General features: G+C 43.1%; 1 protein-coding gene across 2 annotated transcripts in view; it reads right to left on the bottom strand.

Moving 5' to 3' along the window:
* Positions 1-17,076, bottom strand: part of CFAP54 (cilia and flagella associated protein 54) — a 680,590-nt gene that overhangs the window by 62,013 nt on the left and 601,501 nt on the right. For both annotated transcript variants that reach the window (XM_075344744.1, XM_075344743.1), the window contains one exon: positions 4,316-4,457. In XM_075344744.1, the coding sequence (XP_075200859.1) occupies positions 4,316-4,457 (142 nt within the window). The remainder of the gene's footprint in view (positions 1-4,315; positions 4,458-17,076) is intronic.

The following is a 17,076-nucleotide window of genomic DNA, read 5'->3' as shown; positions in this document are numbered from 1 at the left end:
TTGTTGTACGAACATAATTAGTTATGCAGTTTCTTCTCATGTCACTGCATTGTTACTGTTTTGCTCCTAACATTTTAAATGTTAATTTTTTTCTATCTTTCAACACTGGCTGAATACTTCTGGGCATGCTCTCAATCAGATTCAAGCATGTCTCGACTGAAATCTGAATCTAGGTTTCTTCTCCACAGTCCCAATGTTGGTGCATACTGGTGGACTCACTTGGGTATGTATATAGTTTTTTCCTTAACTCTACCCACGAGTGTTCGAATGAGTTCAGGTCTAAGAACTGCCAGGTAAATCCAGCAGCTCTACTTCATTGTCATCGAACCACTTCTTCACCATTCTCGACATATGCTTTAGGTTATTGTCCTGCTGGAACACTATGCCGTCCATTTCATATCCAGAGTACTCAAGTATACGAAGTAACTCGTCTTGTAGGATACTCACATGTAGCTCAGAATTAAGACCATCATCGATCCTGGTCAAGTATCTAATGCCTTTGGCTGTGAAACAACCCCATATCATTGGGCTTCCTCCACCGATATTGACAGTTCCTTCAATTTCTTGATCAATTAGCCACTTTTTTTCTTGTTTCTCTCAGACCCATTTGCCCAGTCTACTGACTTTAGTCTCATCGCTCCAAATCACCTGTTTCCAATCTTCTGCTGACCACATTTCATACTTTTCTGCAAACCCGACGCTTCTTATGACAATATTGAGGTAGACGCTTCTTCACCTTTTTTCGGTCCACGATTGCAAACTTGTGTTATATGCGTCGCACAGTGCTTACATGGACATTAGTCATCTCACTATTAAGAAGCATACCAGCCACCTACACTGCCATGTTTATTGCACCAGAAATGATTGACTTTGTGATGAGCTGACTTGTTGATGCCAATATTTTGCCTGAACTCATTGAGACATTAGGGAATGTGAGAAAAGGTTGTTTTTTTGTAGTATAAAGGAATAAAAATATTTTTCACCAACAGAAGCAAAAGAGTAACAATGCAGTGACATGACAAGAATCAGCATAACTAATCATATGCTAGATAGTTGCAAGTCAAATTTATATATGAGGTAGCTAAGATAATTGTCTATAAAATGACTGTCATCTCACGTTCGAAGCTGTTGAGGATGGTGATATATGGAGCCTGAAAGTCAAAAATTTAAAACATTGTTACCCTTTTGCTCATCAGTGTACATGTTAAGCGCCCCCTTTTACTTTCCAATATTTACTGTTTACAAATAGACATATGTTCTAATCTGCTTTTGTACTGACCCTTGTGTATTAGTTATGTTACTTGGTTGCTTCATACACTTGTGTCTTACCATTGAGCATTGTATATTATCTTCCAGGTACTGAATACCCACCTTTAGCTTTATCTGTAATGTCCCATTTTTACTTCTATACATGTTTATATACTTTTATGTATATGTTTTTTATTTATTTCGTATTAATGCATTTTTTTTAGCTATAAAGAAAAGCCTATTTTTTTTTAATTTGATTATCTGTGGAGCAACAATCTGTGGATTACAAAAATCACAAGAAGTACTGAACCTGAAGCAATCTTACTCCCCAGGTATTAATGGCTGTCGCCACTGATGATTGTTATGTTAGCATGGCGATTAGTTTATCATTTGTTTTACAGTGGACATCTACTAATAGGAACCCTACATGCCACACTTGTAATTCTAAATAATGCAAGATACATGAGGCAACATAATCTCATAGTGGTACTAAAGGTTTCCTGTGTTTTCAATGTTTGGCCCAGAAAGATAAAGAGGATGAAAAAGGCGCAAAATTTCAATAGGCACAATGCAACTTGTGTCTACATGAGGTCAGCATCAAATTGAATTAAATGGCTTCTCCACCTTTTGTGGACATTTTTTTTATTTTTACATGCATGTATTTGGAGGTAAAAATATTTTTTGCAATTGGGATTCATTCCCAATCCTTTACTGTTTGCCTTTAACAAATTCTTTGTTTTCCACACATTTAATTTTGATGTCTGTGGTCCTAAATAAGCTGTGAGCAGCAAAGATAAACATATAAGAGTTACAAAATCCTTGTCAGATTATCATAGTGAGCTGATTAATGAAGTCTAAAGGCCACTTCACACATAACGAGATCGCTAACGACATCGTTGCTACATCACAGTTTCTGTGACGAAACAACGACTTCACCAGCGATCTTGTTATGTTTGACACGTACCAACGATCCGCCCCCTGCTGTGAGATCGATGGTCGTTGCTGAATGTCCTGAACCATTTTTTGCTTGTTGGAGTTCTGCTGGGCAGGATGGATCTGTATGTTTGACACCTACCAACGATCTCGTTAACGACCTAGATGAGAACTTAAAGTGTGACACGTAGGCATGTAGTTGCGTCACCTTTTCCGCGCCCCCTCTGCACCGATTGGTTGGCGCTGAGAACAGTAAGCAAACACTCGGGAATGAAGGAGGGATGAATCTGGGTGCAGATGCAGCTTCGATCCGAAAAGCAAGCAAGCAACCGGGAACAAAGTACGAATGAATCTGGGTGGAGTCACAGGTTCTATCCTCAAAGCAAGGCTCAAAAAGGAACAAAGGATGAAGCAATACAAAGTTGCCTTCTAGGCCGGCTGCCTAATGAGAACGCAGTATTGGCCACCAATCGGAGAGGCGGGGTATGGAAAAGGTGACGCATATGCACGCCTACGTGGTTTACAGCGTCAAACACTACACCCCTATTCGAGGTCGGAATCGTTACATAGCTGCTGTGTGACAGGGTCCCAACGACCAACGAGATCGTTATACAGGTCGCTGCATCGTTACTAAAGTCATTGGGAAAATGACTCTGTGACATCTCACCAACGACTTAACAACGATCTGAAAACTGTGACGTAGGAATGATCTCGTTAACGGTCTCGTTATGTGTGACTGGACCATTAGTTAACTCATTCCGTAACCACAAGAGAAAGCGAATCACAGAGGCTATAAAAGTAAAACAGTGCACAATTTTTCATGAAACCCAAATGCAAAAATTTTTTTTAGCACCAATTACTTGCATTTAAAGGGAACTTGTCACCAGATTTGCCCCTGATAATGTCACGATTGTCTCCCTGTATGTTGAGACCAGTGACCACCCTTGGACTGGAGCCTCTCATCTTGCTCTCTTCATTTAAATGGGTTTCATTTCTCTTGGCACTGAAGTGGGTAAGAGCCAGTTTTGCTATTGCAGCTTTTCCAAGCAGTTCTTTGCTGAGTGATCAGCTGCACTTACTAAGTAGTCATGCCCTTCAGCTTTGGATAGTGGTGTGTCCCAGCATTCCCTGCTTAGGATACATAGTCCTTTGTGTCCTGGCCGTCTTTGAGGAAGGTTCTGCAGTTCAAGTTCCTGTGCTTAGGCTATATCCTTTTGGTTGTTATTTTCCCGTTTGTCTTTACTTCCCTGGTGTGTTGCTAGTGCAGAGGTGAGGTCTAGTGAACCCCACCTGCCCCTCAATAGTCAGGGTTACTATATGGTCTTCTGAGGGTCCCAGGTTCTTGTTCAGAGACAGCTGCGAAGACTGTATAGGGACTAGTGAAGAGCGGAGGGACAGCTGCAGGTAAGGTTAGGAGGTGCCCACCAACCCCTCTCACTAGTTCCAGGGCCTCTTGTTGCTTGTGTGTCCCCAGTGCCCCCCTTTTCTGGTGTGTTTAGTTGTGCATCAGACGCACGTAGATCTGAATGCACCTTGTCACGATTGCTACACCCGGCAAGCATGACATATACAGCATTGTATAACATAAAAAACATCTTTTATTATACTCATCTGTGGGGTGGTTGGGTCCAATGGGTGTCGCTGGTCTCAGTCTGGCGCCTCCTCTCTTCCTTCCATCACCATCCTCCTTCCCAGCTCTGTGTGGATGACGAATCCTACGTCATCCACACAGAGGTCTCCTTTGCACTCCTGCACATATGCACTTCTCTCTGTATTGTAGAATGCTGTATATAAGGGCATACCGGTGGTGGCTGCAGCTTATAAGGAACAAATCTGGTGACTTGTTTCCTTTAATAAAAAATAAATGACAAACAAATGACTACCCTGTGAAAACCAAATGCCAAGTCTAGATCTACACTTTTAAGCATACTCACTTTTTGGAACAGAAACGAAGCAGAAACTCTCCAAATCCGACTCAAACAGTCATATCCATTCAAAAACTTAGCATTTCTGCTTCATTTCCATTTCAAAAACTCAGCAAAAAGACTCACTCCGAACACACCCTTAAAGAAAAAATTCTGTATTCTAGGTTAGTGGTGAATTGACTTTATTTCTTTACATCTATCGTACTTACCATGCAAATATGTCTTATAAGTTGACAAAAGATCCATGTAAGCAAAAGTTGGGATGTGCTGGTGTAGGATGGTCTTTGTAGCCTGAGCATTAACATCCTTCTCTCCTATTAACTGTTTATAGGCCAACATAGATGTAGCCACCTGTAAATACATTAAAAACATGTATAAACCAACACAGCAGACTTTAAAAGTGAAAGTTAGTAAACTAACTTATTTTACTAGATAAACTAAAAGGAGTAATGAGTTTACAGAGGAGGTTCACAGCAAGACATGCCGATAGACAGGTAATTTTCTGTTTGTTAATGTTCTTTCTGGAGAGGCTAAGATTTCACAAAGCTTCTGAACTTTCCTGCCCAGAGCAATTTACCGGCAGAGTACAAGAAAGGTAATATCTTTCTCCTGACAGGGACTGTAACTCCTGTCTCTAGTTAGCAATCGTTTTTATAATCCAACATTACTTCTCATCAAGACTGTATTCGTGGTGATACCTCTGCTGTCTTTTTAATAGTACATGCTGTGTACAATCTCATCATTTTTTCTTTGCTTAATCACAAAGATCTTTGGACCCATATCATTCAAGACACTAGCAATATAGACATAGCTCAGTGGAACAATGCCTTACATAATTTTCAGGCTAAATAGTCTTTCTTATCAATCCCTTGTTGGCAGAATCTGTTTTTTCTTTCAGAAAATAATTAGTTGCTTACTGGATGTTGGCACTTTGTCTTTCACTCAGTCAATGCATGCTATTTACCATCTTATCTACACCATGTAGCTAGAAACAGGCTCCTTTATTTTTGTGCTTTGAGGTTAAGTTCAATAAATATAAAATAGGAAACTATAACATTTATTTGCCTCTAGAGAAAAATAAATTACATGGTTATAAGAAAACTAGGAATAGTGCAGAGGCATCGACAAATTAGAAAACAAAAAGACTGAAAAAACGTATTTACGTAAGATTTAAACTGACTGACCGTTTGTGACCACCCTTTTGTTTTTCATGTAAATGAGCAACACCCCGGTGTTATTTTACTTCACCGCCGGAGTGGTATCTCTAATGCATGATTTCTGCCCTTAGTTGTACCCTTACCAGCCGCTGTCTTCTGCTCATCCTAGCCTCGCTCAGATCCCATTTCACCATCTTATGACAGCATGTTCTGACTGACCAAAAGTCAATGCTAATGATCACACTATCTCAATTTAAGCCTTGTCCGAGCTCTCATAAACTCACATTGAGAAGTGAATACTGGTCCACCCAGCAAACCAACCTGGTGGCACACAAGTAGCAGAACATGACCCAAGAGGTGCTCAGAACAGCAGAAGACGACAGCTGGTAAGTACTCAACTACATGCAAGGAACATACATTAGCAATATCCTTCCAGGGGGTAGGGGAAATAAAAAAACAACAAAGAAGTTTTATTTGGTGAGTGTCAAGGTGATGAGACCCTGACATCACACTGAAAGAAATTGCTTATTTCCTACTAACCATTTCAAAACCAAGTTTACAAATGCTGCAGGGTGCGTTCAAAATGCATCAGGTATCATGATGTCTTCTTTTTTCTAATACCATACACTTGTCCCAGCGTGAATAAATGGGTTATATGCATTTTAATAAAAGATAAATGAAGTCCTTTAATAAAGGATTTCTCATTTTGGACCAGAAGCTGGATTGTCTCTTCTCTCTACAAGTGTACTGAGTGCCAGGCGTGACTCTGTGCTTCCTTCTCATCCAGAATACATGGACATTATATAAAGGGTGAGCTGGCTATCAATATATTTCCCTATAGTCACATAGAGTGACTGCTGACTTGTAAATTTAGACCGGACAACCCCTTTTAGGCACATCAATACAGTTCTATGGTGGGCTATTATTTTTAGCTTTGGGTCTGAAAATCTTCAGGCTAAGAAGATGAGTTTTATCAAATTACAGGGTGTTTGATGCTGCTTTGTTCTATCTCTATAACATGTCAAGAAGATTAATTGTTCCAACGGGAGGGTAATACTAAGCTCTTTATCGGTTTCCTTATCATCCAAAATATTAAAAACTCAAATCAGCAATCACACTTTTAAGTTCAGGCTTTTTCAACTGATAAATTCTAATTAATTTTGACCATTTTTGGGTACACTATTTACAGCACTGAAGAATAATGAAGGTTTTAAGGCTGTAAATAAACACAATTATGTTACTTTGCACATTCAGAGTCATTAAACATATTTGCTTACACAAATTATTTTAACCGAAGGTGGAGGAATGTCAGTATTCGAGTCCATGCACGGCTGAAGAAAAGAAGAGCCTGTTATTTCCATCAGCTATCTATCATGCTGGAGAGAACACAGTGAAGAAAGAAATCTTCCTGGTGACAAATGCTCCCATTCCTAGCGTACCACAGCACTAAATAACGTTTAGATGTAAGAAGAAGGAAAACAGGTTTTCCCCTGTAATGTTCACAAATCTGATTATAGGATATTATGCCAAGCCATAAAATCTGGTGTGATCATAAAATTTCCAAGAGACCCTATACGCGAACAGATGCTGCTTATACTGCCAGCAGACTAATATCTCACACACTTGTTTCCATGAAAAAAAGGCACAATCTTTTACAAGCTGTACAGCAATATGTAAATGACTTTCAAAGATTCCAAGAATTTAAAAATAGATAACGTGGAATACGTGCATGAAAATAGATTTAATATCCCCTTATGTGAGAAGGTTTGTTTTTTATAATATGTAGGCATATAAAAATAGTATTGTTCTATGACTGCAAACTAAGCAGATGTCTTCACAACAGACAATCTTTCTTGCTGGCTCCCAGGAGAGTGCCTTGTCTAGCTCAGCCCCGCATGTTTTCTGAAGCAAAGCTTCACTGTCTTTTCACATGCATTTATCTGACTGTCCAAATAACAAACACTTTACTTGGAAATCAATAAGAAGGTCATGGCTTGTCCCTACCTGGATGAAATAAGCTTATGCAGCCAGAAAACAACGCTATAAATGTGCAATGTAATTTATGAATCCATTTATTACGTGCTACAAAAGAAAGAAATTCTTGGCTGATTCAGATGTAGTCGTTTTTACCATCCACTACAGCAAATTGCTCACCTTTTACTGCTGCATATGATCGCTGAGATTTCAGCACCATGGACAGTAACATTAATTTGGACTTTCACAAGTAAAGCCTGCTTTACACGTTGCAATTAGTTGTACAATCGCATTTGCGATGTGACACGCCCAGGTTGCATACGGGATCTTATGAGATTGCACGTAGGTCGTTCATTTGCTGTCACACATGCGTTAGTAGTCTATGTTAAATTGATCAATTTTGTGTGCGATCCTTTAGATCATGTGTTCTGTGACGTATGCATTGGGCACCTTTTTTTTTTTTTTATTCATTGACTTGCCAAGTGTGTGTAATGTGTAGGGATGCGTTTTTACTATGTCATCTGCCATTCAGCTCTGCTACATGGCCGCTAACAGCAGACACAGACAGCCGTGTAGCAGAGCTGAATGGCAGATGACAGCAGACACAGACAGAGCCGCACTGTCAGAATGAACTCGGGTTAACTTCACCCGACTTCATGGTCATAATGCGGCTCTGTCTGTGTCGCGCCCTGATTAGCGGTCACCTGTGAAGGGCTCACCGGTGACCGCTAATCTCCTAAGTGACTGAAGTTAGCAGCCCTCTCTCATATACTCACCAATCCCTGATCCCCGGCGCTGCACGGCGTTCACACTGCTCCGGCGGCTTTTACTGTTTTGAAAAAGCCGGCCGCCTATTAAACCATCTCGTATTCCCTGCTTTCCTCGCCCACCGGCACCTATGATTGGTTACAGTGAGACACGCCCCCACGCTGAGTGACAGGTGCCACACTGCACCCAATCACAGCAGCCGGTGGGCGTGTCTATACTGTGTAGTGAAATAAATAATTAAATAATTAAAAAAAAACGGCGTGCGGTCCCCCCCAATTTTAAAACCAGCCAGATAAAGCCATACGGCTGAAGGCTGGTATTCTCAGGATGGGGAGCTCCACGTTATGGGGAGCCCCCCAGCCTAACAATATCAGCCAACAGCCGCCCAGAATTGCCGCATACATTAGATGCGACAGTTCTGGGACTGTACCCGGCTCTTCCCGATTTGCCCTGGTGCGTTGGCAAATCGGGGTAATAAGGAGTTATTGGCAGCCCATAGCTGCTAATAAGTCCTAGATTAATCATGTCAGGCGTCTCCCCGAGATACCTTCCATGATTAATCTGTAAATTACAGTAAATAAACACACACACCCGAAAAAATCCTTTATTAGAAATAAAAAACACAAACATATACCCTGGTTAACCACTTTAATCAGCCCCAAAAAGCCCTCCATGTCCGGCGTAATCCAGGATGGTCCAGCGTCGCATCCAGCGCTGCTGCATGGAGGTGACCGGAGCTGCAGAATACATCGCCGCTCCGGTCACCTCCACACAGCAACTGAAGAGTGCCGCGTGATCAGCTGAGCTGTCAGTGAGGTTACCCGCTGTCACTGGATCCAGCGGTGGCCGCGGGTAACCTCAGTGACAGCTCAGCTGATCGCGCTACTCACCGCCGCTCCTCTCACCTCCACGCAGCAACTGAGGTGAGTAGCGCGATCAGCTGAGCTGTCACTTAGGTTACCCGCGGCCACCGCTGGATCCAGTGACAGCGGGTAACCTCACTGACAGCTCAGCTGATCGCACGGCTGTCTTCATTAGCTGCGTGGAGGTGACCGGAGCGGCTGTGTCTGCTGCAGCTCCGGTCACCTCCATGCAGCAGCGCTGGAAGCGACGCTGGAGCATCCTGGATTACGCCGGACATGGAGGGCTTTTTGGGGCTGATTAAAGTGGTTAACCAGGGTATATGTTTGTGTTTTTTATTTCTAATAAATGATTTTTTTTCGGGTGTGTGTGTTTATTTACTGTAATTTACAGATTAATCATGGAAGGTATCTCGGGGAGACGCCTGACATGATTAATCTAGGACTTATTAGCAGCTATGGGCTGCCAATAACTCCTTATTACCCCGATTTGCCAACGCACCAGGGCAAATCGGGAAGAGCCGGGTACAGTCCCAGAACTGTTGCATCTAATGTATGCGGCAATTCTGGGCGGCTGCTGGCTGATATTGTTAGGCTGGGGGGCTCCCCATAACGTGGAGCTCCCCATCCTGAGAATACCAGCCTTCAGCCGTATGGCTTTATCTGGCTGGTTTTAAAATTGGGGGGGATCGCACGCCATTTTTTTTAATTATTTAATTATTTATTTCACTACACAGTATAGACACGCCCACCAGCTGCTGTGATTGGGTGCAGTGTGACACCTGTCACTCAGCGTGGGGGCGTGTCTCACTGTAACCAATCATAGGCGCCGGTGGGCGGGGAAAGCATGGAATACGAGATTGTTTAATGGGCGGCCGGCTTTTTCAAAACAGTAAAAGCCGCCGGAGCAGTGTGAACGCCGTGCAGCGCCGGGGATCGGGGATCGGTGAGTATATGAGAGGGGGATAGACTGACATGGACAGAGAGTGAGGGACAGAGATAGTGACCGACTGACAGAGATTAGTGAATGACAGACATTGTGAGGCGCTTCAGAACGCAGCTTTTCAGCTGCGCTCTGAAGCGGACCTTTTTTAAGCTGCGGTGCAGAGCGCACACCTGCGCACATAGCCTCAGACACCAAAATCGTATGAGGGATGTCACACGTTACAATTGACTAGGTTCGTGCAACAAAACGCTCAATTCTAGACAAAGATACGATGTGTTTGCGATCAACGGTTTTGAGTTCAATCCTGATCGCACGTAGCTGTCACACGCAGATACCTCACAAACGATGCCGGATGTGCGTCACTTACAACTTGACCCCAACGACGGATTGTGAGATATATTGAAGCGTGTAAAGTGGGCTTTAGGCTGCTTTGACACATCAGTTTTTTTGCATCAGGCACAATCCGGCTCAAAAACCTATGCAACGGATGCGGCGAAAAAAACGGATCCGTTGCATAAGTTTTTCCATGCGGCCCGTCCGTTTTTTTACGGATGCGGCTTGATACTGAGCATGCGCAGTTCAAAAAACTGCAGCCGGATGCGTTTTTTGCCGCAGGACGCCGCATCCGGTGTCCATAGCCTTGCATTGTAAATTGCGTGCCAGGCAACGTTCCATCCGGCCACCGCATGGGCTAAATATGCCGCATCCAGCAAAAAACAGGCGCAATGCAAGTCCATGCGGCACAATACGGCGCTAATGCAAGTCTATGCGGAAAAAACGCAACCGGTGGCAAAAAACCAAACGGTTGCATTTTTTCTGCAAAGCGCCGTATTATGCCGCTCAGCAAAAAACGGATGTGTGAAAGCAGCCTAAGAAAACATGCACTGCAACAGCAAGAGGAGGACATAGGTCAAACTACAACTGGAAACATAGTATGTTAGAAACAAAGCCAGAAGACAAGACTGCATAACTGACTCCATGACTCCAATGTATTGCAATTTCCACATGGGCACAAATTTTAACCTCCTCCTGAACTATAGCTTTCCCCCTTATCTCTCGTTTGAAGAGGAGGGATCTAAAGTTCACAAGGAGGTTATGTTTCCATTTAATAGTTAATGGTTGTTTGTTTAGTTTTTAACTAGAAGACCAGCAGGCTTAGATGATTTAAAATTTAATTTATTTACTTATATAACACCATTATTTCCATAGCACATTAGCTTTACAGACGTGATCATCACTGTTCCCATTGGAGTTCACGATCTAAATTACCTATCAGTATGCCTTTGGATTATGGGAGTAAACCCAGCAAAAACTGGGAGAATATAAAAACTGCTTGCATATGTTGTCCTTGGTAAGATTTGAATCCAGGACCCCAGCACTGCAAAGCAACAGTGCTAACCACATACAGTTGAAACCAGAAGTTTACGTACACTATCTAACAAGACACATATTGCTTGCTCTTCTCACTACCTGGCATGAAATCAGAATAAACCTTTCCTGTTTTAGGTCAATTAGGAACCAAAATTATTTCTATTTGCCAAATGCCAGAATTATGAATGAGAATGTTTTAAAGCATTTATATTACTTTCAGCAAATTCAAAAGGTTTATTGGCAACATCTGAATTAATTAGAGACACACCTGTGGATGTATTTTAACGCACACCTGAAATAAACTGCTTCTTTGTGTAGCTTCATGGGAAAGTCAAAAGAAAGCCAAGATCTCAGAAAGAGAATTGTGGACTTGCACAAGTCTGTTTCATCCTTGAGTGCAATTTACAGATACCTGAATGTGCCTCATTAATCGGTACAAACAATTATACGCAAGTACAAACAGGACAGGAATGGACAGCCATCATACCGCTCAGGAAGGAGACATGTTCTGTGTACCAGAGTTGAACGTGCTTTGGTCAGATGTGTGCACATCAAGCCAAGAACAAAAGCAAAAGTTCTTGTGAAGATGCTGGCGGAAGCTGGTAAGATTGTGTCCTTATCCACAGTGAAAAGAGTACTGTACCAAAATGGTCTGAAAGGCCACTCTGCCAGGAAAAAGCCATTACTCCAAAAGAAAAAGAAAAAAGTCAGGTTAATGTTTGCAAATGCACACAGGAACAAAGACCTTGATTTTTGGAGGCATGTCCTGTGGTCTGACACAACTAAAATTGAACTGTTTGGTCATAATGACTATTGTTACGTTTTGGAGATAACGGGAGAAGCTTTGAAGCCTAAGAACACCATCCCAACTGTGAAACAAGGGGTGGCAACATCATGTTGTTGAGTTGATTTGCTGCAGGAGGGACTGGTGAACTTGACAAAATAGACGGCATCATGAGAAAAGAAGATTATGTGACAATACTGAAGCAACATTTCAAGACATCAGCCAGGAACTTAAAGCTTGAGCAGAAACGGATTTTCCAAATGAACAATGACACGAAGCATACTGCCAAACTGGTTACAAAGTGGCTAAAGGATAACAAAGTCAATGTTTTGGAGTGGCCATCACAAAGCCCTGATTTCTATCTTATTGAAAATTTATGGGCAAAGCTGTAAAGGCAGGTGCGAGCAAAACGACTTACAAACATGGCTCAGTTACCCCAGTTCTGTCAGTAGGAATGAGCCCAAATACCTACCAACTATTGTGAGAAGCTTGTGGAAGGATATTTAAAATGTTTGATCCACGTCACATAGTTTAAGGGCAATAGTACCAAATACTAAAGAAGTGAATGTAAACTTTTGACTTTGCAGAAAGTAATAAAAATACCTTAAAACATTCTTTCTCCCTCATTATTCTGGCATTTGGTAAATATAAATAATTTTGGTATTTCTAATTGACCTAAAGGGGAAAAGTCAATTCTGATTTCATGTCAGATGACAAAAACATACATATGTGTCTTTTTAGATAGTGTATGTAAACTTCTGGTTTCCACTGTATATATGTTATGGATACGGTTGCAAATCTATAAGACATTTCATAATTATCACAGTTAATATTGAAGTTAGGCTAACACTCAACCTCCACAAGACCCCTATGCAGGTAATTAAAAATAATCCTTTAGCATATGTTAGTCCAATCTCAGCTTGAATACACAAGAGTGCGGAGAAGGACAGAAAAAAACCCACCAGCTTAATCAGAAACTGGCAAAATACATTCCAACGATTTGTTGCCTTATAGAAATTATGAATTGAGGTTTCATGGACTGCGTCAATATAATAGATAGAAAAGTCATATTTTCCGAATTGTGATGAAGTGATGAACGCAAAGCACAATCTTGCATCACTTAATGATGGCCGCAGTTCCACCAAATGGATATCGGCCAGATAGCTAACAATATCTATGCCATAACTCCTCTCTATGAACAGATAAAATCATGATAGGAAAGATGACTGTAATATCTCCCACCTGGGACCACCAGGGGTGATGATTAGAGATGAGCGAACCGGTCCCGGTTCGGCTCGAGGTCGGCTCGCCGAACGGGGGTCCCGTTCGAGTTCGGTTCGTCGAACGTTCGACGAACCGAACTCGAACGTATAGGCTAGAATGGGAGGCAATCACAAACACATAAAAATGCATGATAAATGTACACAAACAGTTAATAAACATTGCCATAACACTTACCGGTCCTCGCGATCCCTTCTGCACTCTGTCTCCTGCCGCTATTCCATCCGATGATCGCTGAATCCTCCCGGTGACCGGCACTGCCAGCAGAGATGCAGGACCTATCGTGACGTCAAAATAGCCATGTGACCAGTCACGTGGCTATTATCTCATTGGCTACAGACTGGTCACATGACTATGACACGTCATGTAGGACCTGCGAGTGCATCTCTCCGGTACACGGTGCACATATGTGTATCGCCGTGTACCGGCGACATGCTCTAGCACACGGTCGACTCCCCGTTCCGTTAGGGACCGGCTGACACAGCCGGTCATTAACGGAGATCACCGTTGCCATAGCAACACAGTTAGCGGTGATGTCACCGCTAACCGCGGCTCCGAGAGCACCGTTGCTATGGTAACGCGTCTGTCAGCGTTACCGCTGTTACCGCTGACAGCCAGCACTGATCACTCACGGAGTGAAGGCTGCACGATTGTAGTGAGCATTGTAGTGAGGATGGAGGTTCCCCAGCCCCAAGTGATGAGCTGGTGAATCTCATCCTCACTACAATCGTCACTACTACTACACTAGTGAGGATTGTAGTGAGCATTGTAGTGAGGATGGAGGTTCCCCAGCCCCAAGTGATGAGCTGGGTAATCTCATCCTCACTACAATCGTCACTACTACTACACTAGAAAGAAAGAAGACAGAAGAGCAGGATCGTGGAGGGCTGACAGGGGGTAATAAAGATGGAGTCTCTAATGTGTCTGTGTATTTATTTCTATTAAAGTATTTTTTCTCTGTGTGGTGTTTTTTTTAACCCTTTATTGGAGATTCTTAATGGCCGGGTCAAACGTGCCTGACATTAAGAATCTCTGGCTTAATACTGGCTAGTAAAACAAAGCCAGTATTAACTCATGATTACCCAACAAGCCACCCGGCTCCAGGGCTGTTGGAAGAGTTGGATACAGCGCCAGATGATGGCGCTTCTATGAGAGCGCCATTTTCTGGGGCGGCTGCGGACTGAAATCCGCAGTAGAGGCGCCCAGAAACCTCGGGCTAACCTGTGCTGCGGATTCCAATCCCCAGCTGCCTAGTTGTACCCGGCTGGACACAAAAATGGGGCGAAGCCCACGTCATTTGTTTTTTAATTATTTCATGAAATAAGTGAAATAATTAAAAAAAAACGGGCTTCCCTATATTTTTGGTTCCCAGCCGGGTACAAATAGGCAACTGGGGGTTGGAGGCAGCCCGTGGCTGCCTGCTGTACCTGGCTAGCATACAAAAATATGGCGAAGCTCACGTCCTTTTTTTTGTAGTTTTTTGGCAAAAAAAATAAAAAATGCTTCCCTGGATTTTCCATTGCCAGTGAAGGTAACACCAAGCAGTGGGGGTTAGCAGCCAGTAGCTGCTTGGATTACCCTTAGCTAGCAATACAAAAAATGCAGCGGGAGCCCATATATATTTTTTTTAATTATTTATTTAAATAACTAAAAATAAAATGGGCTTCCCTGTATTTTGATTGCTAGACATCACAGTGCTGTAAAAATAAATCTTTAAAAAAATGACGTAGCGCTCCGCGGTATTTTTGATTCTCAGCGCAGATAAAACAGACAGCTATGGGTTGCCACCCCCATCTGCCTGCCGTTACCTTGGTTGGCAATCAAAATACAGGGAAGCCCATTCATTTTTTCTATTTAAAAAATGGTTAAAAAAAAAAAATTACGTTGGGTCCCCCCATTTTTGATAGCCAGCTAGGGTAAAGTTGACAGCTGTAGCCTGAAAACCACAGCTGGCAGCTTTACCGTGGTTGGGGATCCAATGTGGAGGTCCCCTCAGGCTCTTTTTTATAATTATTTTATAAATATTAATAATTACACAATAAAAGTAGGGTCCCCCCCAAATTGGATCACCAGCCAAGGTAAAGCGGACAGCTGTGGTCTGGTATTCTCAGGGTGGGAAGGTCCATAGTTATTGGGCCTTCACAGCCTAAAAATAGCAGGCCGCAGGCACCCCAGACGTGGCGCATCCACTAGATGCGCCAATCCTGGCGCTTCATCCCAGCTCATCCCGTGCCCTGGTGCAGTGGCAAACGGGGTAATAAATCGGGTTGATACTAGCTGTAAAGTCACCTGAGATCAAGCCCAGCAGTTTGTGATGTCATGGCGTCTATTAGATACCCAACATCATAAACTGTCAGTACTAACAAAAAAAAAAAAAAAAAATCGACAAAAGAAATTTATTTGAAAAAACAGTCCCCAAAACATTTCCTCTTTCACCAATTTATTGTAAGAAAAAAAATAAAGGGGTCCCACGACGACTCTGGACCGTCTAGAATATGGGGGGCAGACACTCAGGGAACGTATCCCCCATTTTCTAGGAGTGCGGACCCTTCATGTGAGAAGTGTGGGTGCAATGAATCTGCACTCACTCTCCCCGGGTCCACAGCAGCAGAGTCCATGTCGTAATGGTTGCTACCAAAGCTGCAATGCCCTGCTCATGAGGTAAGGGCATGCCTAATCAGGAGAACTACTGTAGAGGAAGCTCTGCTCACTGGTATATAGGTGCTCAGAGGTAATAATAGATAAAATTAGTGAGTAACCTCGGCACTCTAAATCTCCCAGACTAAGGCGGGCTTTGCACACTGCGACATCGCAGCCCGATGCTGCGATGCCGAGTGCGATAGTGCCCGCCCCCGTCGCAGCAGCGATATGTGGTGATAGCTGGCGTAGCGAAAATTATCGCTACGCCAGCTTCACACACACACTCACCTGCCGTGCGACGTCCCTGTGGCCGGCGGGCCCGCCTCCTTGTTAAGGGGGCGGGTCGTGCGGCGTCACTGTGACGTCACACGGCAGGCGGCCAATCGGAGCGGAGGGGCGGAGATGAGCAGTATGTAAACATCCTGCCCATCTCTTTCCTTCCGCATATCCTACGGAAGCCGCAGTGAGGCCGGTAGGAGATGTTCCTCGCTCCTGCGGCTTCACACACAGCGATGTGTGCTGCCGCAGGAGCGAGGAACAACATCGGACCGTCGCGTCAGCGTAATCATGGATTACGCCGACGCTGCACCGATGATACGATAACGACGCTTTTGCGCTCGTTAATCGTATCATCTAGGCTTTACACACTGCGATGTCGCATGCGATGCCGGAAGTGCGTCATTTTCAATTTGACCCCACCGACATCGCACCTGCGATGTCGCAGTGTGCAAAGCCCGCCTAAGTCAGTAAGTCACAACGGATAGTAATGCAAAATCACTCTTTATTGGTCCGTATTAAGAAAAAAATTTTTTTCATAAGCATATATGTTTTTGTCCAAAACAAGTTACAAATGATCTTTCGGCCTTAGCCTTCGTCAGATTGGACTTATCTGCATGTAATCATGAAAAATGACAATAATCAGTATCACATAAGAGTGAGAGAACAATAACATAAACTCGAACAATGTAGAGGTACAATTGGGATGCAGCAAAAAAATTGCAACACAGCAAGAAATGAAACACATGATACAAATGTCATAATACAGTACAAGGACAATATAGTAATGACAAATATGGGGTCAGAGTAGACTTAGACAGCTCTGGTACGAAAGAGATGTCAATCATAAAGTAACATGTGCAGTAGGTGTAGAGCTACAGTATGCATGGCAGAGCTAATGGGTAGACCGACC

The sequence above is a fragment of the Anomaloglossus baeobatrachus genome, chromosome 4 (genome assembly GCF_048569485.1).
Source record: "Anomaloglossus baeobatrachus isolate aAnoBae1 chromosome 4, aAnoBae1.hap1, whole genome shotgun sequence".
NCBI lineage: Eukaryota > Metazoa > Chordata > Amphibia > Anura > Aromobatidae > Anomaloglossus > Anomaloglossus baeobatrachus.
Note: the sequence above shows the minus strand (reverse complement) of the source record. Positions and strands in the feature narration are given on the sequence as shown.